This window comes from Molossus molossus, unplaced genomic scaffold, assembly GCF_014108415.1.
Source record: "Molossus molossus isolate mMolMol1 unplaced genomic scaffold, mMolMol1.p scaffold_m16_p_30, whole genome shotgun sequence".
In the NCBI taxonomy this organism is placed as follows: Eukaryota; Metazoa; Chordata; class Mammalia; order Chiroptera; family Molossidae; genus Molossus; species Molossus molossus.
Genome location: NW_023425367.1, coordinates 2,507,989 through 2,530,889, shown reverse-complemented (window position 1 = coordinate 2,530,889; position 22,901 = coordinate 2,507,989). Strand labels below are relative to the sequence as shown.

The 22,901-nt window shown below is 39.0% G+C and overlaps 1 protein-coding gene across 2 annotated transcripts in view; it reads left to right on the top strand.

Moving 5' to 3' along the window:
• Positions 1-21,421: 21,421 nt before the first annotated feature.
• LOC118643109 (eukaryotic translation initiation factor 2 subunit 3, X-linked-like) overlaps positions 21,422-22,901 on the top strand; it is a 72,642-nt gene continuing 71,162 nt past the window's right edge. For both annotated transcript variants that reach the window (XM_036281014.1, XM_036281015.1), the window contains exons 1-2: positions 21,422-21,505; positions 22,033-22,096. In XM_036281014.1, coding sequence (XP_036136907.1) covers positions 21,437-21,505; positions 22,033-22,096 — 133 coding nt within the window. In that variant the 5' untranslated portion in view covers positions 21,422-21,436. The remainder of the gene's footprint in view (positions 21,506-22,032; positions 22,097-22,901) is intronic.

Sequence of the window (22,901 nt, the reverse complement as noted above, 5' to 3'; positions counted from 1 at the left end):
TCATGAGAAGAGGTATTGTTCATGGACAGGAGCAGCTATGTTCAGGAAGAAATCAGGTATGCTGAGGCAGCAGCAATATCTCTTGACTATGTCATTTAGTCTCAGTCATTAAGTAGGGGAACTTCAGCCTAATAGCCTAAACTCATAGCCCTAATCCAGGCTCTCCAATGGGGAAAAAATGCTACAGACCAGAAAGCTAGAAAGGCAGTTCTAAAACAAGTGGAACCTCTCCTACTAGGTCAGAAAATGACCTGGCTGAACAGAAGCAAGTCACCCAAGAATCAATGGGTGATGGACGCAGCCTGATGGGAGTTTGTTAGTCCCAGAGGCTTTAGGTCAAACTTTAGTCAACCAGCTGCACCAGACTACCCACTTCGTTTACTCCAAGATTACTAAACTCCTTAGAGACAGGTTGTGTCCAGTAAACTCACAGGGGAAAGGAAAAGGCAGAGACAAGCAGGAATGTGTGGGTCTGAGTAGTGAGAAAGAGAAGGAAAACTGGGCCATGTGCAGACAGTAGATAGACTAAGCAAGCTCTCAGGTTATGTCAGAAAAAGCACTAGGAAAATCATAGAGGATCTATGCAAGTTAAAGGAAGATTAAGATAGGACCTTAAAACCTTAACCAAATTTACTTTAGAAACCAGTGAAAACTGAACCACTTTACTCCCCCTCACCCTCTTACAGTTCCTGCAGGCCCTGCAGTCCACCCAGAAAGCTGTCCATAAACTTGTCTGTGACACCCTGCCTGTGCCAACCTCAGACCTTATGCTTTCTTTCCAGCCCAGGGATTCAATATGGTTCTCTGAGGACTCTGGCGAATGGTGTCCTCTATGCAGAAAACCAAAAAATGAGTGATGTCATTCCTGACTACCAAAGCAATGGCAATCCCGCAATTTCAAGAAAACAAAAAGAGGGGAGATATAGGGTTGTGGGGGTTGGAAGGTGAATGTTTTGTGACCTTGTGTTAAACACTCCCGACCTTGTGTTAATGCATTCTCAGAATCCTGGCCTGGAGGCAAACCTGTGAATAACGGTTTGTTATATTTTGACTTAAAGGTCTCTAGCCATAAAAAGCAAGAGACAAAGCTAGGGTGTATGGCTTATAGTAATGCCATCTCAAAAAATAATTTACATAAATCTACTTGTAACTTGGATTTAGGGTAACAGTCTGCAAATAAATAGGACTATGTCCAGAGATCTGAAGCATTTGCTCCCTTGCAAAACTCCCTCTCACTCCAAACAGCATGCACTTATAGTTTCATTGAGTTGCAACAATCCCAGAAGGCCAAGAGATGGCAATATCCAAAATATATAGAGTACTCATACAACTCAAAAAAAAAAAAAAAAAGACAAACAATCCAATTAAAAATAGGCAAAGAACCTGAATAAATACTTCTCCAAACAGGAATTACAAATGGCCAGGAGACATATGAAAAAATGTTCAACATCTCTAATCATCAGATAAAAATTTCAGTGATTATGAGACATCACCTTACACCTGCCAGAATGGCTGCCTTCAACAAATCCTCAAATAATAAGTGCTGACAAGAATGTGGAGAAAGGAGACTCTAGTACACTCCTAGTGGGAATGCATACTAAAGCAGTCACTATGTAAAGCAATGTGGTGTTACCTGAAAAAATTGAAAATGGTACTGCCATTTGACCCAGCGATCCCACTTCTTGGAATATATCTTATGAAACACCAATCATAAAGAATATATGCACCCCTATGGTCATAGCAGTGCTATATACAATAGCTAAGACCTAGAAACAGCCCAAGTGCCCAACAGTAGATGAGTGGATAAAAAACCTATGGTACATATACACAATAGAAAATACTATGCAGCTGTAAGAAAAAGAGATCTCTTACCCTTTCAGATGATATTGAGGGTCCTGGAGAGTATTATGCTAAGCAAAATAATTCAGTCAAAGAAAAATAAGTACTACATGATCTCATTTATTTGTGGAACACAATGAACAAAATAAGTTGTCAACCAAAAAAGATCCAGAATCATGGAAGTGGGGAACAGACTGACAAACCTCAGAGGGATGGAGGGGTGGGAAGAGATAAACCAAACAACTTTTATGCATATCCGCACTACCAATCTACATGGACACTAGGCTGGGGAAGGCAGGAGGGTGGTGGGAGCAGAAATGAGGGGGTCAATGAAAAAATAAGGGGATTTCTGTAATACTTTCAACAACAAAAATAAAATTTTTTATAGTATGCTTAAGAAATTAAAAGTACGTTGGATGAAACAGAGGACCAAATGAGTGATTTAGAAAACAGGGTAAATTACAAACATACAATTAGGATTTAAAAAAAAAAAAATTATAAGAATGAGGACATTTTAAGAGAACTTTACTACATGAAGCATAACAATACTCACATTATAGGAGTACCAAAGGGAAAAAAAAATAAACAAGGGATTAAAAAAATAAACTGAAGAAACAATGACAGAAAATTTCCCTAATATGGTCAAGAGAAAAGTGTCTTTTTTTTTATTCTCACCCGAGGGTATTTTTTCATTTTTTGTATAGATAGAGTGGGAGGGGGAGAGAGAGAGAAACATTAACATGAGAAAGACACATGGAGTGGTTGCCACCCACACAACCCTACCAGGGCTGGGGACAAACTGCAAGGGGGGTACATGCCCTTAGCAGGAACCGAACCTGGGTCTCTCTGGACCACAGGCCGACGCTCTAACCGCTGATCCAAACCGGCCAGGGCAAAAAAAGAGACTTTTATACTATGTAAATGGAAACAAAGAAAAGCTAGGGTAGCAATACTTATAAATGACAAAATTGACTTAAAAAAAAAAAGACAACAACATAGGTCACTACATAAAATTAAAAGGATCAATCCAACAAGAGGACATAATCCCAGTAAAAATATATGCAGCCAATATAAAAGCACTTAAGCCCTGGCTGGTTTGGTTCAGCGGTTAGAGCACTGGCCTGTGGTCCAGAGAGACCCAAGTTCGGTTCCCACTAAGGGCATGTGTCTTGGTTGCAGTTTGGCCCTGGCCCTGGTTGGTCGTGCGGCTGGCAGCCACTCAATGTGTCCCTTTCACATTGATGTTTCTCTCTCTCTCTCTCTTCCTCTCTCTCTCTCCCACTCTATCTGAACAAAAAATGAAAAAATGTCTCAGGTGAGGATTAAAAAATAATAATAAAAGCATTATATATATATATATATATATATATATATATATATATATAAACTTTATAGACATTAAGGGACAGATCGACTACAATACAGTCACAATAAGGGGCTTTAACTCCCCACTGTCATCATTGAACAGATCTTCCACATGAAAAATAAACAGTTACCTTAAATGACACACTAGCTCAGCTGAATTTAATTGATGTTTAGAAAACATATTATCCCAAAGCTGCTGAATATACATTCTTCTCAAGTGCACATGAAACATACTTAAAGACAGACCACACATTAAGAGACATATTAGTCTTATCAAGACATGAAGATTGAAATCATATCAAGCATCTTCTCAGAACACAATGTCATGCAAATAGAAACCAATTGCCCTGGCTTGTTTTGGCTCAGTGGAAAATGGAAATTAGCACAATGCAAAAACTAAAAAATGAATCAAACACATAGAGACTAAATAGCAAGTCATTAAAGAATTATTGGGTTAACAATAAGATCAAAGGAGAGCCCTGGACAGTTTGCTCAGCGGTTAGAGCATTGGCCTGAGGACCAATCAATCCCGGGTTTGATTCTGGCCAATGGCACATACCTCAGTTGTGGTTTATCCCTGGCTTTGGTTGGGGTCATGTGGGAGGTAACCAATTGATGTGTCTCTCTCACATCGATGTTTCTCTCTCTCTCTCTCTCTCTATTCCTTCCTTCCTCACTCCGGTTCTACCTAAAGATAAATGAAAAAATATCCTCCAGTGAGAATTTAAAAAAAAACAATGAGATCAAAGGCGAAATAAAAAAATTACCTGGAAACAAGTGAAAATAAGCATACAACAGCCCAAAATCTATTGGCACAATGAAAGTATCCTGAGAAGAAAAGTTCACAGCATTACAGACCTACCTCAAGAGACAATAAAAATCTCTAATAAACAATCTAATTGTAAGCCTAAGATTACTTAACATATAACAGCAAATAAAGCCCAGACTAAGTAAAAGGAAGGCAATAAAGATGAATGTACAAATAAATCACATAAAGACTTAAAAAAAAAGGGCAAAAGATCAGTAAAACCAAGGGCTGGTTCTCACAAAAAGATAAATAAGATTTAAAAGCCTTTAGTTATACTCACTAAGAAACAAAGAGAGAGGGCTCTTGAAAATAAAATCAGAAACAAAAAAAAGTAAGCCAAAGATAGTATGAAAGTACTATGAAAAACTATATGCCAAAATTTGGACAACCTATGCAAAATGGGAAAATTACAGAACCATACAATCTTCAAAGAATACCTTGATATGCCGATAACTAATGAAATTGAAGCAGTAATTTAAAAAGACCTAAAAACAGAAGTCTAGGACCAGATGGTTTCACAGGTGAGTTTTACCAAACATTCACAGGCAAACTAATCCCTATTCTCCTCAAATTATTCCAAATAATTCAAGAAAAAGGCAAATCTGTTTGGTCTTTTTACGAGGACAGTATTACCTAACTTCAAAACAAGATAATGACACTACAAAGAAAAAAAATTACAGGTCAGTATATCTGATGAACATTGATGCTAACAACCTCAATAAAATACTAGCAAATCAGATAACGTGATACATTAAAAAGATTATATACCATGACCAAGTGGAATTCATTCTGAGGATGCAAAGTTGGTACAATATTAGCAAAACAATACATGCAGAAAAGCATTTGATAAAATGCAGCACCCGCTGATAATAAAAACTCTTAGCAAAGTGAGAATAGAGACATCATATCTCAAAATAATAAAGCCCATATATATATATATGACAAACCTACAGCCAACATCATATTCAATGGTGGGGGGAAGGGAACATGACTAAAAGCATTTTCCTTAAGAACAGCAACAAGACAAGGATATCTTTCACCTCTCTTATTCAACATATTTCTGAAAGTCATAGCCACAGTGATCAGACAAGAAAAAAAGGCATGAAAATTCAAAAGGAAATAAAACTGTCACTATTTACAGATGACATAAAAATGTACATAGAAAACTCTAAAGACTCCATCAAAAATAAAAACACCCTACTAGATCTGATAAATGAATTCAGTCAAGGCACAGAATACAAAATTAATACCCAGAATTTAGTGGCATTTTTATACACCAAGAATGAACTATTAAAAAAAAGGAACTAAGAAGATAATCCCCTTTACTACTACCAAAAATTAATAATAACAATAAGGTACCTAGGAATAAACTTAACCAGCATTGGAGCAACTAAATAAACTTAGCAAATACTAACAGATCTGAAGGGAGAAACTGACAATAATGAAATAATAGTAGGGGACTTTATATCCAACTTTCAGCAATGAACACATCATCCACACAACCTGTTAGGGTTTTGTTGAGCTAATAATTCAGGCCTGTGAAAGAATTCACAACTGAGAGAAGACAGAAAAAGGGAGGACATTTATTTTTCTTTTCCCACAGGCACTGTGCACTGACTGACAATATGTGGGCAGGAAAGAAAGAGTTACTCTTTTATTGGGGGCTTTAGGGATGGGATCTTATTGAAGTTAAGCAGATGTCTCTGGCTTTGCCTTGAGGAACTGCAGTTGGTTTTTCAGGAGACGTCTGGGATAATAGTGTCTGGGGGTTGTTCTTACCATATCTTCTTTAGCCTGTAAAATATCCTCTTAAGTAAAAAGTTAGAGTGTAAAGGGGGAGTTTTACCTGAAGGGGTTATAAAGAATTTGGAAGATTTGTTTGAAGTAGGCAGGGAAGTTTTTATTTATTAGAGGCTCTTTGGTGTGAATTACTTTTGAGATGCTATTAATAGCTGGAAAGGGCCCAGCCCTTACCTATTTTGCTGTTTAGACAGAAAGGCAATTGAAAGTTGCAGACATCAGCAATCTTCACATTTAATTACTAGGTGTTTCTTATATATTGTGGAAAAATCATAATAAAAAGAAAAGCCTGTTTTCTGTCTTTTTTTTTTATCCTCACCCGAGGACATTTTTCCATTTTTTGTTCAGGTAGAGTGGGAGGGAGAGAGGGGAACAGAGAGAAAGAAAAATCGATGTGAAAGGAACACATCGGGTGGGCCCCAACCAGGGCCGGGGACAAACTGCAACCGAAGTACATGCCCTTAGCGGGAACCGAACCCGGGTCTCTCCAGACCGCAGGCCGACGCTCTAACCGCTGAGCCAAACTGGCCAGGGCTGTTTTCTGTCTTTATACAAGCAATCAAGAAAATAATGTACCTGAACCACATATTAGACCAAAAGCATCCATCAGAAGCAGAATACACATTCTTCTCAAATATGCACAGAACATTTTTCCAGATAGATTATGTAACACAAAACAAGTATTAGTGAATTTAAGAAAATTCGATTTATGCTAGTATGTTTTCTTATCAAAAGGCATGCAATAAGAAATAAACAAATGGAAAGCTAGATTATCAAAAATAAGTGGAAATTAAGCAACGCACTAAGTGAAAGGTGAGTTAATAAAGAAATTAAAAGCTAAGCATAAATATACCTACAGAAACATGAAAATGTGAAAAAAAAAATCCTCTGGGATACTGCAAAACTATTTTAAGAGGGAATCTATTTTTGTTTACCTTCAGCCCTTCATTAGTGATACTCTCAACTAGAAATGCCTAGTGGCATTCATCTAGTTTTGGTTTTGTACTTCTTTGGCAAACCCCCAGATTTTTTCCCACCAGAGTCAATTTCAACAACCACAATGTTATGGAAGGATCAGCCCTTGTGGTTCTGATTATGACTGTAGAACATACTCCAGAAAAACAATCAGGGAACTTTAGAAAAACAATCTTAATTACATACACTTTCTGGAAGGTAAAGTGTATACCTAAAACCAAAATGCAAAGTAACAAGTAGAGAGAGGAAAAGCAAACCTGGGATTATTAATGCCTTTTTTGAGATCATTAGCGAGGTACCTAGTGTTTGGTGAGTTCATTTTTTATTAGTGAATTTAAAACATAAATGGACATTTTTTATTAATGAATTTAAAACATAAATAGAAATTGAAGTGTGGGAATGGGAACACAGAATCAGTCACTCAATGGCTATTTTTTAGGTTACCCAGAGCTTTCTAAAACAGGAAAGTCATTAATGGGGCAGCTTGAGTCTTCTGGTAGGTGTAGCTGACAATATATTTATTCCAGATGTATTTGAAATATATTTGTCAGCAACGAATAGCTTATAATAATTTTAAAAAGCTGACTGTTAGGCACCTGTGGTAAAATACTGTATACATACTAGAGTAAATCAACATTTTAAACTTACATAAGCGCCCTGGCCTGTTTGGCTCAGCGGTAGAGGGTCAGCCTGTGGTCCACAGAGACCCGGGTTCGGTTCCCACTAAGGGCATGTGCCTCGGTTGCAGTTTGTCCCTGGCCCTGGTTGGTCGTGCAGGTGGCAGCCACTTGATGTGTTCCTTTCACGTCGATGTTTCTCTCTCTCTCTCCCATTCTACCTGAACAAAAAATGGAAATATGTCCTCAGGTGAGGATAAAAATAAATAAATAAATAAACTTATATAAGATTATATATCAATTATTTATTTTTATTATTTTAAAATACTATAATTACATGAAAAACAAGTAACAAAATGTCACAACTAGCCCCTCCTTTTCAATAACTAATCTTAATATAGATTGAACTCTCCAAACAAGACAGAGATTGCCAGATAGATATTTTAAATTATACAATTATAGCCTGTCTATAAGACACTCAGTTTAGGTCCAAAGATAAAGGAGATTGAATGAGAAAAGATGGGAATTGGTTTTCATACAAATAGTAACTGAAAAAGAGCATATTGTAATATCAGGCAAAATAGACTTTTCTAAATGGGATTACAAAAGACAAAGAAAGATATTATATATAAATAAAAAGCTCAATAAAGCAAAAATATAAACCAATTATCAGTATTCATGCATCCAATATCAGAGCAATAAAATATATGAAGCAAAATTGTCCAAAATAGAGAAATAGTCTCACAATAATGTTGAAGATTTCAATACCCCAATCTCAATAATGGATATCTCCAGACAGAAGATAAATTAGGAAATGAGGATTTAAAAACTGAATCTAATGTACATATATAGAACACTGTTTCCAACAACAGCATGCACATTCCTTTCTAGTTCACACAAAACATTTTTCAGGTAACTTATAAGTTAGGAGACAAATTAAGTCTTAATCGATTCAAAAGGATTGATACCATACAAAGTATGTTGTTCAACAAGATGGAAAGTTAGAAATTAATCACATACAACAAATACTTCAGAAGTTCATATGGAACAACAACAAAAAACAAATAGCCACAGCAACCTTAAAAAGAATGACAAAGTAGGTTGGATCACAATAGCAAATATCAGGTTATACTACAAGTCTACTGTAATCAAAACAGTCTGGTACTGGCACTAGAACAGGCATATAGACCACTAGAACAGAACAGAAAACCCAGAAGTGGACCCAAGACATTATGCTAAATTAATATTTGATAAAGGTGGGAAGAGCATACAATAGAGTAAAGTCAGCCTCTTTAATAAATGGTGTTGGGAAAATTGGACAGCTACATGCAAAAAAATGAAACTAGACCATCAACTTACACTAGACACAGATAAGTCTTCTTGTCTGGATATATCCGTTATTGAGATTGGGGTATGGAAATCTTCGACATTATTGTGAAGAGATAAACCAAAATGAATAAAAGACTTAAATGTGACACGTGAATTCATAAAAATCCTAGAACAAAAGGTAGGTCACAAAATTTCAGCCATCATATGCAGCAGAATTTTTACTGATACATCACCGAAGTCAACAGGAACAAAGGTAAAAATGAACACATGGGATTACATCAAACTAAAAAGTTTCTACACAGCAAAAGAAACAACCATCAAAATGGAAAGGCAACCCAGTGTACAGGAGAGCATAACTGCCAATGATACACAGATAATCAGTTAATTTCCAAAATATATAGAGTGCTAAAACAACTCAACTAAAGGAAGACAAAGAACACAATTAAATGGGCAGAGGAACTAAATAGATACCTCTCCAAAAAGGACATACAAGTGGCCAAGAGACATAAAGAAATGCTGAACATCACTAATCATCAGAGAGATGCAAATTAAAACAACAATGAGGTATCACCTCACACCTGTCAGAATGGCCACCAACAACAAATCATCAAACAAGTGTTGGCGAGGGTGTGGAGAAAAGGGGACTCTAGTGCACTGCTGGTGGGAATGCAGACTGTAGCAGCCACTGTGGAAAACATTATGATGTTACCTCAAAAAAATAAAAATTGAACTTCCATTTGACCCAGTGATCCCATTTCTAGGAATAATCCTAAGAAAACTGACACACCAATCAGAAAGAATATATGTACCCCCATGTTTGTAGCAGCACTATTTACAATAGCTAAGATCTGGAAACAGCCCAAGTGTCCATCAGTAGACGAATGGATCTAAAAGCTGTGTACAGACTTCCAGTCAAGATGGCAGCGTAGGTAAACACAGTATCGCGTCCTCCCACAACCACATCAAAGTTACAACTAAACTACAGAACAACCATCATTCAAAACCGCCTGAAATCAAGCTAAATGGAAGTCCTACAACTACGAAATTAAAGCAGCAGCCACACTGAGACTGTTACGAGAGGCAGAGGTGTGCCAAGGGCGGCGCAAGGGGCTGGTCCCACACCTAAGTGTGACAGATAAAAATCAGGAGGATACCTCAGCTGTGAAGGTCCTACCTGAGGACTGAGGGGTTCCCCGTCCCACACTAGGTGCCCCGCTCAGGGTTCCAGTGCCAGGAAGAGAAGTCCCGATAACTTCTGACTGGAAAAATCAGCGGAAACTGAGGCTCAGGGAAGCTGAAGCAGCTGGAGCCCCAGGCAGCTCCTTAAAGGGCCGGCGCACGAACTTATCAGACTCTCAACCTCTAAGCTTAGAGGGGAGGCAGCTCAAGGGGCGCCAGAGACACACAGGGAAGAACTGAGCTGTTTGGCACTGGAGCGAGGGCTGGAGAGGGGGCTTTCTCCAGGACAAATGTGCTGTCAGAGGCCTTTGTTCCTTTGGTGAGCCCTTCCCTGGGGCCGCAGACAGTCTCCTTGTCTGGGACTCCAGCAACCTGGCTCACACTGGTAGCCCCGCCCTGGTAACTCCATAAAGCCCCGCCCCACCCCACACAACTTTCAAGCCCACCCAAGCTGTTGCCTCTTGCTTAACCATAGGATTAGCCTGTCTTGGATCCTGCTTCAGGTTTTTCCTAAATTCTTTCAAACGAGCAGCATCTGGTCTCCGCGAGTCCCATACCTCTCATTAAGTAATACACTGAAACAAACACAGGGAGGCAGCCAAAATGAGGAGACAAAGAAACAGATCCCAAATAAAAGAACACAACAAAACCCCAAGAAAACAAGTAAGTGAAATGGAGATAAGCAACCTAACAGATACTGAGTTCAAAATACTGCTTATAAGGATGCTCAATGAACTTAGTGAGAACCTCAGTGAACTTAGGGAGGGCCTCAAGAGCATAAAAAAGGACCAGTTAGAAATCATGGATGCACAGTTAGAATTGAAGGAGGCATTAACTGAAATAAAGAATAATTTACACAGCTTCAATAATAGAGTATGTAAATCCAAGGAGCAAACCATCGATTTGGAATATAAAGAAGCAAAAAATCCCCAATCAGAACAGCAAAAAGAAAAAAGAATCCAAAAAAATGAAGATAGTGTAAGGAGCCTCTGGGACAACTTCAAGCATGCCAACATTTGCATCTTGGGGGTGCCAGAAGGAGAAGAGCGAGAACCAAAAATCAAAAACCTGTTTGAAACAATGATGACAGAAAACTTTCCTAAGTTGGTGAAGGAAACAGACACACAAGTCCAGGAAGTACAGAGAGTCCCAAACAAGATGAACCCCAAGAGGCCCACACCAAGACACATCATCATCAAAATGCAAAAGGTTCAAGACAAAGAGAGAATCTTAAAAGCAGCAAGAGAAAGGCAGCTAGTTACCTACAAGGGGGTTCCCATAAGGCTGTCAGCTGATTTCTCAAAAGAAACTTTGCAGGCCAGAAGGGAGTGGCAAGAAATATTCACAGTGATGAAAAGCAAGATCCTACAACCAAGATTACTGCAAAGCTGTCATTTAGAATCTATGGCCATATAAAGACTTTCCTAGACAAGAAAAAAAGGAGTTCCTCACCACCAAACTGTCATTATATGAAATGATGAAGGGTCTTTTTGAAGAAAAAGATAAAATATATGAACAAAATGGCAATGAATACATATCTATCAACAATGGAATCTACAACCAAAATGAACAGGTAGAGCAGAAACATTCTCATAGATACAGAGAACATTTTGTTGGTTGCCAGTTGGGAGGGGGTTGGGGGAATGGGTGAAAAAGTGAAGGGTTTAAGAAGCACAAATTCACTGCTAGACTGACAAACCTCAAAGGGAAAGGGGTTGGGGACTGGGAAGAAATAAACCAAAGAATTTATATGCATAACCAATGGACACAGACAATAGTGTGGGAAAAAGCTGGAGGGGGAGCGGGAGTGGGGAGGAGGGGGTCAATGGGGGAAAAATGTGGAACATCTGTAATACATTTTACATCCAACAATAAAGATTTAAATATATATAAAAATAATAATAATAAAATAAATAAATAAAAAAAATAAAATGGTCAGCACAGAGAATCAGGGCTGCTGATCTGAGGAGAGACCATGCTCCCTGCAGCCCACAAGCAAAAATAAAGTGCTCCATTATAATTCGGCTGTGCGTCTCATCTCATGGACCCATTACAATACTCGGGTAAGAATAAACAAAAGCAAAACAAATACAACTTTCTTTGCTTTGGCCTGTTAGCTCAGGGGTTAGGGCATTGGCTGGTGGACCAGTTTGCTTGTAGTTAGGTCCCCAGACCTGGTCAGGGTCATGTGGGAGGCAACCAGTCAATGTGTCTCTCTCATATCAATGTTTCTTTCTTTTTCCCTCTCTCCCTTTCTCCCACTCTGTCTGAAAATATCCTGTGGTGAAGATTTTTAAAAAATAAAAACAACTGTCCTTGTTTTACAAATAAAGTCTTTAGAGGGCCAGGGGTGTGGCTCCAGAAACAATTTAAAGCCTACTGAATCCTTTTACCTTTTCAAAACCTCACGTAGTATTCATCTCAAAAGGTATGTAAATAATTAACATTATGAAACAAAAATCCTTCTAGAAGCTTGCACTTCTTTTCCTGTACCTTTGAGATGTAAATACCTGGTCTTTTTAAAGAACTCTTATCTGGGTCATCTTTTTCTGAGAGGTAATTATTAAAAGGAAAAAACCTCAGCCACCAGAGGAAAATAAACATTATTAAATATTTAGATATTTTGAAACAAAATACTAAGACACCAATTGGTAGACAAGTCTTAAGTTCACTTACTTTTGGCTTTTTTTACAAAGTAGCTAGAAAATAGATTTGAAGCTGTTAATGAAGATCATATAGTTATTAGAAATACATCTTTTGAAAGTGTATGTTTGCCAATATAAGGCAATTTAGTTGCCTTAGCCTTGGAGCCTATATTTCTAAAGTTATAAAATCTATTTCCCAACTTTTATTAAGTTAAAGAATCTGTATGGTTCGGGCAATAGAAGGTATAAAATGCAGACATATATTTTGAAGAGAGTTGTCCTAAAGCTGTTTTTTTATTAATGGGAAAGAAGAAACAAATGAAGAGAAACAAGAAAAAGTCTGTGAAGAGAAATCTTGAGAGGGAATGTTACAGGATAGTGAGAAGCTAGGAAAATTCCTAAGCAAGTAGAATAGAGAAATAAGACAAGAACATTAAATAAGGCCAAACAGTTTGGACAGCTTGTGGCTGGCTTCTTATAAATAATAAGCCATCATTTTCCCCAACCCAAGGGCACTTAAAAGCAATTGCATAAAGCTTTCCAATAGGAAAATGCAGGAGAGAGGAAGGGGGCGGGGGGTCAGTTTTATTTCTCTCCCTGAACAGAGATGCCAGAAGTCTCAGTGATATCATTAATAACCTAGTTATTAAATAACAGAAAGAAACAAAAGGGGAAATTAGATAATACAGGAATGCCATTTATACAGTTTTCCCAGAAGCTCTCCAGGTCTATTCCCCATAGATTTCTAGGGGAAGGAACTAGACAATAGATACCTGCCCGGTAAGGTTTGGATGACACAGAAAGGTACTTGCCTGACAGTCACACTTGGGAACAAGTCATGTTATAATGTGTCAGCGAGATAACCAGAGATGCACAGCCAAATTGTAAATGAGACTTCATTCTCACCAGTGGGCTGTAGAGGGCATAGTCTCTCCTCAGATCAGTAGCCCAGTTTAAAGACAAAAGCCCCCACAACCCCTCAGGTGACTGGTACAACAGTGGAAGTGGCAGTGATTACAGATGTCAAAATTAGCATTATTCACTGCTACTTGCAAATACCAATACTGGAAACTGAAAATGCCTCCCAACACGTGGGGCAACTATAATCTTAGGCAAAATTCCATTACTTCTAGGGGTAATTAACCTATTATTGAAAAAATATCAAGGAAGGTCCACTGATGACAAAAATGGAGTTATTTAGTAGCCTTAGCCAAGAGGCCTACATAAGATTGGAATCTAGCCCTGGCAGGTTAGAGCATTGGCCTGCAGTCCAGGGAGACCCGGGTTTGGTTCCTGCTAAGGGCATGTACCTCAGTTGCAGTTTGTGACCGGTCCTGGTTGGGTCGTGCAGGTGGCAGCCACTCAATGTGTCCCTTTCACGTCCATGTTTCTCTCTTTCTCTCTCTCCCCCCCATATCCCTCCCACTCTATCTGAACCAAAAATAGAAAAATGTCCTCGGGTGAGGATTAAAAAAAAGAATGAAATCTAGTTGCCTTAGCCTTGGGGCCCAGGTCAGTCATTGGCCAGATTAAGCATGGACACTGCAAGGCATGAAACCCGAGATAAACAATCTCCTGAACAACAACAAAAAAAGTTTCTTCTTTTGGCCCTCCTCTTGGGACTCCTATTGTGGAGGGCAGAGGGGTTCCCCTGAATTCACCCATGTGGCCCAAGGCCATGTGGACTCCACACAATAGTCTGATGGATTTAATCTAGCGGAATGCCTGATGTTAAATCAGACTCAGCTTCACCATGGAATGGAAACTTTGGACACTGGCCCTACTTCTCTAGCTCTGCTGAACCCCCAGCTACCCCTCTTTGAGGACTAGATTAAAGACCTGGGACTTAACAATCCTAGGAATATAACTTCTTGCCAATAAAATCTTTTGATCCTCCTGTGTGAGTCTTAGAAAATTCATGTTCTCATGATATCACAGGCGCCTCACTCCCACTAGTGTCAGAAAACTTCATTTGTCCTTTACATCGGGCCTTGGCAAGATAAAATTCTCAGGTGCTCCTCATAAATTCAGGAAAGGCTACAATAAAGTAAAAGAGGGGACCCTGAATATCATTAATTTATCCCAAAATATTCAGTAAAGGGATTCTGAAACCTATAGACAAGACAATATATATATAACCCCTTGAACTCCCACCAGACCCACTTTTCCAAACTAGTTGGCAAAGCCCATCTGAGCCCGAGCTTATATGTCGTCTTATAGATTTGTTTGCTTTACTTCTTTAATACATTTTCTTGCTTTAAATTTTTAGTAAACAATATAATCACTTGGAATCACTTGTTTGAATTCATTCATATGAGAAGAACCGAGGACAGTTGTATCCTTCAGACTTGGGGCTGTCAGATAACACCTCTCTGGTGTCTCTATAACAGAAATTACATAAATAAGCTGAATAATGAATTTAATTAAGCAAGCAAATTTAAATATCAAGAGTAAGCTAATACAGAGTTAGAGTCTACTTATTTTTAACTCTTATAAAGACAAGGATTTTCCTTTTGCTTTCCAAATGTAAGAAAACTTATTTTTCTTAAGGCAATTTGATAAAATATACCTTTGTAAGCAACATTAAAGCATTTATAATTTTCTCCCTACCTGATCCCCCAAAATTTGGAAACTCTTATAGTATTATTATTACCATGGCAATACAATTGTTTGCATAACTCCAATAAGAATCAGATCTCTTTATAATGGACTCAGTTGGAAACTGGTTATTAAGCAAGACTTTAACTAGAATGTCATGTTTGAGACAGCTGTGCCTAGACTCTAGATATCACCAGAAAGCTCTAAGAAATTAAGATCCCCTTGGGAACCTAGTAAAAGCCCCTAGGAAAATTGCCTGGTACTTTGCTTATTCATATGATTCAGAGCAGTTTTTCCAGGTATGAAACAAAGGTTGCTTTTTTTTTTGAAGAATGCAAGAAAGAACCTCAGAACATTTTAGAGAATACCTCAAGAACTTGAGGAATTTACCCAAACCTATAGGTATTGCAGGCAAAGTCTGATGGCACCTATGTATCTTGGCATCTTCCTGCTGAAAGACTAATTAAAGCTCAAACTCAATATTTCTTATGCGATTCCAGCAAGCAGATTTTCAAAAGCCTGTATGATCAATTACTATTCTTATTGTGTTTATGCAGGTCAAATTGAAACTTGACTTAATGCAGTAAATAAATTGGTGTTAATTTGGCCTTTGGATGAAAATGTGGGTGATTTTAGGAAGAGAAATTGTATTTCAGTAGAATCTATAATATACAACTATGGATATCAGACTCTCATTCAGTTAATTATCTTCAAAGTTTTATTTTTTTTACCTAAAAACTAAAACAAATCCTGAATTTTTCTAGTTTTCTTAAATATTTGGCTGCAACAATCCAACTTAATGCTTCACTTTTCTCCAATCCTTTGACTTGGAATTACTGAGAATGAAAATTTTTTCTGAGCTTTACCACAGAAAATTACAGTTAAAAGACCTTATATAATTTAAAGAATCATAATGACTGATGCCGTGTAAATGATACAGAATTTGCCTGAGCACTTGATGACATCACCAGAAATGTTACTTGTTGGTTGGGGCAAACAATATCCAAAGTGTAGGCCAACCAGTTTGAGCTCCCCCACCCACACACACCACACACACACACACACACACACACACACACCCTGTAACCTTACCTGAATACTCCCATTCATCATAATTGTCATTGTAGCTTTTGAGCAACCCCCCCCCACCACCACCACCTTGTAAGGTCAGCGGGCTTCAAGGAGTCACATGACTTTCAGGGAGAGAGAAGGCCCAAGGAGAAATAGAAACCACCAATCAAATAACTCCCCTCGTTATGCAGAATCACCCCACTTTACTCCCCGACCAATCAAGTACCTCCCCTCTTTGTTCCTTAACCTTCCCTATAAAACTTTCCTGGGTGGCCATAACAGCACGACTTCCCTGGCCTGAACCCCTGGACCAGTGAACCTCGCCTGGGAGTACTCCAGTAAAACTTTCTTGCCCGCTTTTGCAGCTCCATTTCTCTTTCTTCCTCAGCCAGAAACCTTATACCCGTGATATTAAGGTTTATAATACAACTTAACTCTACCAGATTACAAGCCCTATTAGTATTCCAGGAATAGTGCCTTACTTACTCTAGACACCACTGCAATTTCCTTCTGTGCCCAGGCCACATTGTTTCTCTGAGAGACAGCAAGGATCATTTGAATCTCAAAGAAAATTCTGCCCTTCTTGAGTTGGAAGTAGGTAAAGAAGAAAACCTACCCCCCTACCCCTTAAAGAATTCAGAGCCAAAAATCCCTGAAAGGGATAATGACATAATAAGCAGGTAGACAGGAGTACGTAACAATAGGCGAGGTATAGGTTTCCAGGGTGGAAAGTCCCAGATGACTAGCAATGGGGAAAAGAAGTATTGTAGGTTGAAATCTTGCACCAAGGGTGACCTTGCCTTCCCTAGTAAATTGCTGACCATGTTTTTCCCCGAGTTTTACATCCCTGTTTTTTTTGTGTGTGTTTTTTTATCCTCACCTGAGGACATTTTTTTGCTTGAGACAGAGCGGGAGGGAGAGAGAGAAACATCAATATGAGAGAGACACATCAAATGGCTGCCAACCACATGACCCCAACCGGGGGCCGGAACCAAGGTACATGCCCTTAGCAAGAACCAAACCCAGGCCTCTCTCGTCTGCGGGCCGATGCTCTAATCACTGAGCCAAACCAGCCAGGACCATATCCCTGATTATATGTTTCAGACCCTCCATGACATTTCCTCCCCTAGCATGATCCTAGTCATATGGTAGAGCCCCTTAAAGAAGAAATAAGTGGGCCTGAGAATAGCTTCATGACTCCCATACAAGACCTTACACAACCACTGCCTCAAGCATTAAACCCTCTGGACAATGAGGTTAAGGTCCACATCAAATAATCTTACAAAGTCATCACCCTGGCCGGTTTGGCTCAGCGGTTAGAGCGTCGGCCTGCGGTCCTGAGAGACCCGGGTTCGGATCCCGCTCAGGGCGCATACCTCGGTTGCAGTTTGTCCCCCACCCTGGTTGGTCGTGCGGATGGCAGCCACTTGATGTGTTCCTTTCACATCGATGTTTCTCTCTCTCTCTCTCTCTCTCTCTCTGTTCCTCTCTCTCCCTCCCACTCTACCTGAACAAAAAACGGAAAAATGTCCTCGGGTGAGGATAAAAAAACAAACAAACAAAGTCATGGGTCTACTGACCAAATAGACAGTTTTGGTCAAACCAGAGATAGAACATCTAGGCCTCAGTTGTGATTCAGCTCCATGCTCGGCAAACAGTAACGCCAAATGAAGTATCCCTATGGCTAACATGGCCACAATGACTATGACCCCCTTATCTGATTGCTGACCAATTGTTAGAGTCTTAGAGTCTGAGAGGGCCCCGAGTCTCCCAGAGGCCCTCACAGCCAAACAAAGGGCCAAAGAAAATTTTCCACTTGTCTCCTAGTTAAACTTCCTCCCTTTCCTAGCAATCTTACAAGGACATCCTGAGAGCATCTTGAGCCTTGAGAAAACCATCTGCAGGGTGTACATGCCAAGAATGCTTCTGCAAGGCCAGCTAACCGCTGATATCCGCTTCTGTACATCCTGCTTGCTTGCAATTTGCACCACAAGCCCCCTATAAAACTCAGCCATTTTAGTTTCTCGGGGTTGCTGCTCTCGGCTGCGTCTGTAGACGGCAGACCCTGCATGCAGGCTTTAGCTTAATAAAGCATTTTCAAACCTAAAGGATTGAGTCTGAGTGTGGTCGATCTCCTGGGTTACAACACATTCAGTAGACCAAAGGACTTACCTGGAAAGCTGATGAATATTCTACTGAGATCTCCAAATAAAAACACTTAAGATGAAGGATCCAGGTGCTCTTTTTCTCTGTGACGCATCCAAGCCTTTCCCCACCTTTTATCTCTCAGGCATGCTCTCTCTATAGAGAACACCCTTACATTTCCTCCCGTTTCCCCCTCCAGCAGCCCTTTTTTGCCTCTGTAACTGGTTTCATGAGTTCACACAGCCCAGGTGATTCACTTGCTTTACCTCTGTGACTTTCTAAGTAAATTTTCTCTTATAATTAGAGTTCTTGATTCTGAATTTTTTTCAAGCCAAACTTAAGGACTGAGGTGTGAATTCTAACATTGGGGGCTGCTCACTGTTAACAATAGGATTAGAAGGAAAGACTACTTTCATTTTAATTGGAATAATCAGAGTAGATGTAATTGGAGTATTTACTCAAAGAAGAGGAACTAGACTAAAGAAAGCCTTGTAGACCCTTATAAGTTTGACCGAGAAACAGAAAAGAGCTACCATATAATTTAACAGTTAAACTGCTGGATCAATAATGGAATTTAGACAAACAAGGGTAGAAACAACATGGGTAAGAAGACTGCAGCAATAATGCAGAATAGACAATGGTGGTGTAGACAAAGCAAAGTGCAAACCTAAAGGAAGGCCAAAGTTTATTTTGGCCTTGGGCTGAGAACCTGGCCTAGAAGAAAATGTAAAAGGAGAAAATGCTCTGTAGAAAGGTATTCTTACAATTTTTGTATATATTTAAAATCAGCCTGTGCAGTGTGGCTCACTGGTTTAGTGTTGACACATGCACCAAGAGGTCATCAGTTTGATTCCTGTTTGGGGCATCTGCCCAGGTGGTGGGCCTAATCCCCAGTGAGGGACTTGCAGAAGGTGACCAATTGATGTTCTCTCTTATCGATGTTTCTAACTCTCTTTCCCACTCCCTTCCTCTCTCTCTAAAATTAATTAAAAAATATATTAAAAAACAAATAAATAAAATCAAAGTTGAAAATGTAAGGATGATTACATGAAATCCACTGGTGGTAAATTAAAAAGGTGAAGTACAGAAATCTCTATTGTTGGATAAAAGTAAAATGGAGAAAAATTTCTACGTTAGTACAGGATACTAACATTTATAGTACATAAAAACAGTATGTGTGCAACAAGATAACAATGAGTTTTATGTTCCCAGAGGGTGTTTTTAAGGTGCCTGGAAAAGAAAATAAGTCTATTTTAAAGGTATGTTATCTTAGATACACGAGTACAATAAATAGGACTCACTTAAAGTAAAGATTCTTTTACTAGGGAAACTATATATTGGCATGATCCAATTTCCCCCGTCTCCTAAATTATACCTCTCTTGCATGTTCACTTCTCTCTCAGGAAATGACAACTCCATTTTTCCAGTTGCTCCACCAGAAACCTTACTGCAAATCATTGAGTCCGTCCTTAAACCTACATCCAAAAAAATCCTGATGGTTCTACCATCAAAATACATCTTAACCTTTTACTAGGGAAACTATAGGCCTAGGACATGTCTACCTCCATGACCTGTCCAGTTAGAAGATAATGATGATGCCATCCTGTGTGGTTTCTTTTGGTGTAAGTGAATCAGGTCTGCCACGTAAACCTCTGCACTTAAAAGGCCTGCATCACAGCCTCCTTTTTTGTTCATAGTGTCTATACTGAAAATAGTGAGAAGATGTATTTTGATGGTAGAACCATCAGGATTTTTTTGGATGTAGGTATAAGGACGGACTCAATGATTTGCAGTAAGGTTTCTGGTGGAGCAACTGGAAAAATGGAGTTGTCATTTCCTGAGAGAGAAGTGAACATGCAAGAGAGGTATAATTTAGGAGATGGGGGAAATTGGATCATGCCAATTGTGAGATATCGACTGAATTAACTCAGTTTCGGTCTACTAAAAGTATTTTTTTTTTAATTTGGAAAAGATGCCAGGAAACAAAAATCAATCACAACTTTACCATCCAGCATAGATACTTTCAGAATTATTTCATCTCCACTTCTAAACACACTCTGAAAAGGTCTAAATTTACACAAATAAACAAAAAACAACTTCCTGGCAATCTTAAAATTTAAAGTGTGCTTTCTTGCCCCAGCCAGTGTGGCTTAGTGGTTAGTGTTGACCTACAGAGGGATGGGTGGAGGGTTGAATTTCCCCTCAAGGGCATGTACCAGGGTTGCAGGTTTGTCCTGTTTCAACCCTGGCAAGAAGTAAAACAAAGGAGGTGACACATTTGCTGTTTCTCTCACTTTGTTTCTCCGTCCCTCCCACTCTAAAAAAAATATCAATGGAAAAATATCCTGGGGTGAGAATTAACCCCTCTCCCCTCAAAAGGGTAGGTTTTATTGGATCTGCTTTTTAAAAAAAACTTTTTATGGGTGCTCTTATGACATATACTAAATACACTCGGAGTAGAAAAACCTCCAGGAATACTTCCCTTGCACTAAATTTCTGGGAACATAGACTAGGGACTTGAGCTGGGTAACCTTGTAGAGTGCGCTCTACAAGCCGGCAGTCGCCAACCGAGATACTTAAGGCCCGGTTAGCCGGCCTAGCTAGCCCCCTTCCGGTCAGAATATCTAACACAGAGGGGCCTGTGAGCTGACCACTCCTTACTAAATTATGTAAATCAGTGAAGAACATATAAACCCGTCATTGGGCTCTCAAATCTCCAAACTGTCAGGTTCCCGTCATCCCCTCCGGAACAGAAATTGGCCTGTCCCTCCACAAGTACGCAACAGTTACGTCATCCGCCTAGCAAGGGGCCTTTTGTGGGGCTGCCCTTATGTTGCCTGCACAGATAATCAACATGTTTCTTACAACAAATCCCGAAAATTTGCCTCGTATTTGTTAGTCATGCTACCTGCAGTTACTAAACAAACTCAAGGCGAAAGAAGTTCAAGCATTGAGGCCCTGCTGCACTGGACATCTTTTAGCCTTGTTGCTCTTTTCTCCCAGTACTAGGGGACCTGCGGAGGGTCAGGCGCAATCCCAGAAGACTGCCTTCCTCTCTGGGCAAGATGGCGGGGAGCGAGTCTAGTGTGATTCTGGCGCAACCGCATCTTTCTCATCAGGATCTGGCCAACTTGGTAAGGTTTTGATCTGAGAAAAGGCGGTGTGTTTTCCAGGTTGAGGCTTACAGGTTTTCCCGGGAGGCGTTGAAATGAGGTAGAGTAGTGCTGTCGCGAGTTTGGTATTTGTGTGTGAAATCGTATGACCTGGAGTTCCCACAGGAGTCGGCTCGAAAGTAATGTTGTTAAATGTGCTTAAGGTCTTTATTTGTAAAGTTCTGGGAGAAACATTAATTATATATGTTAGGGTTTGTATCTTTAAGATCCTGAAGGGACTGTTTTACACTGTTATCAAAGCAAATTAAAAAATTTGGGGCCTGATCGTTCCAAATCTATAATGGAAGTGATGGTGTATCCTTTGCAAGTAAGTATAAAGGGGCCTTTTCGGACCGATTACTCCTACAATTGTTTCTGGAATAAAGACTATTGATACACAAAAGGTTGTTTGTTTGTTTGTTGTTTTGAAGAGCTTAATAGATAGGCTAAACGTGAAAGCAAAGTCCTAGTTTCTTTGACTGGTGGTAGTTTAAAATATTTTATTGCAGGATGTTACCAAGTTGACTGCTCTCTCACAGGAAATTATCAGCAGGCAAGCCACAATTAACATAGGTAAGAGCAAATGATCGCGTAGAGTTTTACTGTTCTTGAAGCCCTACTTGGTACCCCCCCTAACAATTATTGTTAATCTCTTGAGATAGTAACAAAATTACAGCAGGACACAGATAAGTAATGAATACATTGGAGCACTGATGAACACCTGCTACATTCTCTGGGAAACCATTGTGCTCCATTCTTTTATGCAATATGTGTGACACAAAGACATAGATAAATGAAAAGGCAGTATGTTGGGTGTGCATGTAGCAGAAAGTTAGGTGGTGAAAATGCTTGTTTCACAAGACTATTTTTTCTTTTATTTTTTATTACAGTTAATGTTCAGTATTTTGTTTTACGTTCTGGTCTATAAACTATCTAGAATTATCCTAAAAATGGGGTTTGTAAAATTCTTGTCTCACGTGTAAGCTTTAACTACATACACATTTTTCTTAATTGGCGCCTTTGTAATTTAGAAGAGAAGATAGTGCATTGAATGTAAACTTTGGACATTATTTTAGGGTCTCTACAAACAATAGAACTTACAAAAAATTATAAACCATATACTACCCTTAAAGTATTTAAGTTTCTGTATTATAAATGGGATTGTTTTGTCATTTTCATGGATTTCCTTTTTATTTTTGTGTCAGATTTACATACATATTTACCTCATTCAAAATACTTGAAAGTTTCTTAGTATACAAAATGTTTTGTATTTTTAAGTTAGTGTTTATTTCACAGGAAGGTGATCTTTTTTGAGTTTAACAGCAAGTTGAATAACATGTTACCAGACCTTACACCAAGAGTGGTCACAAAGTGAAAT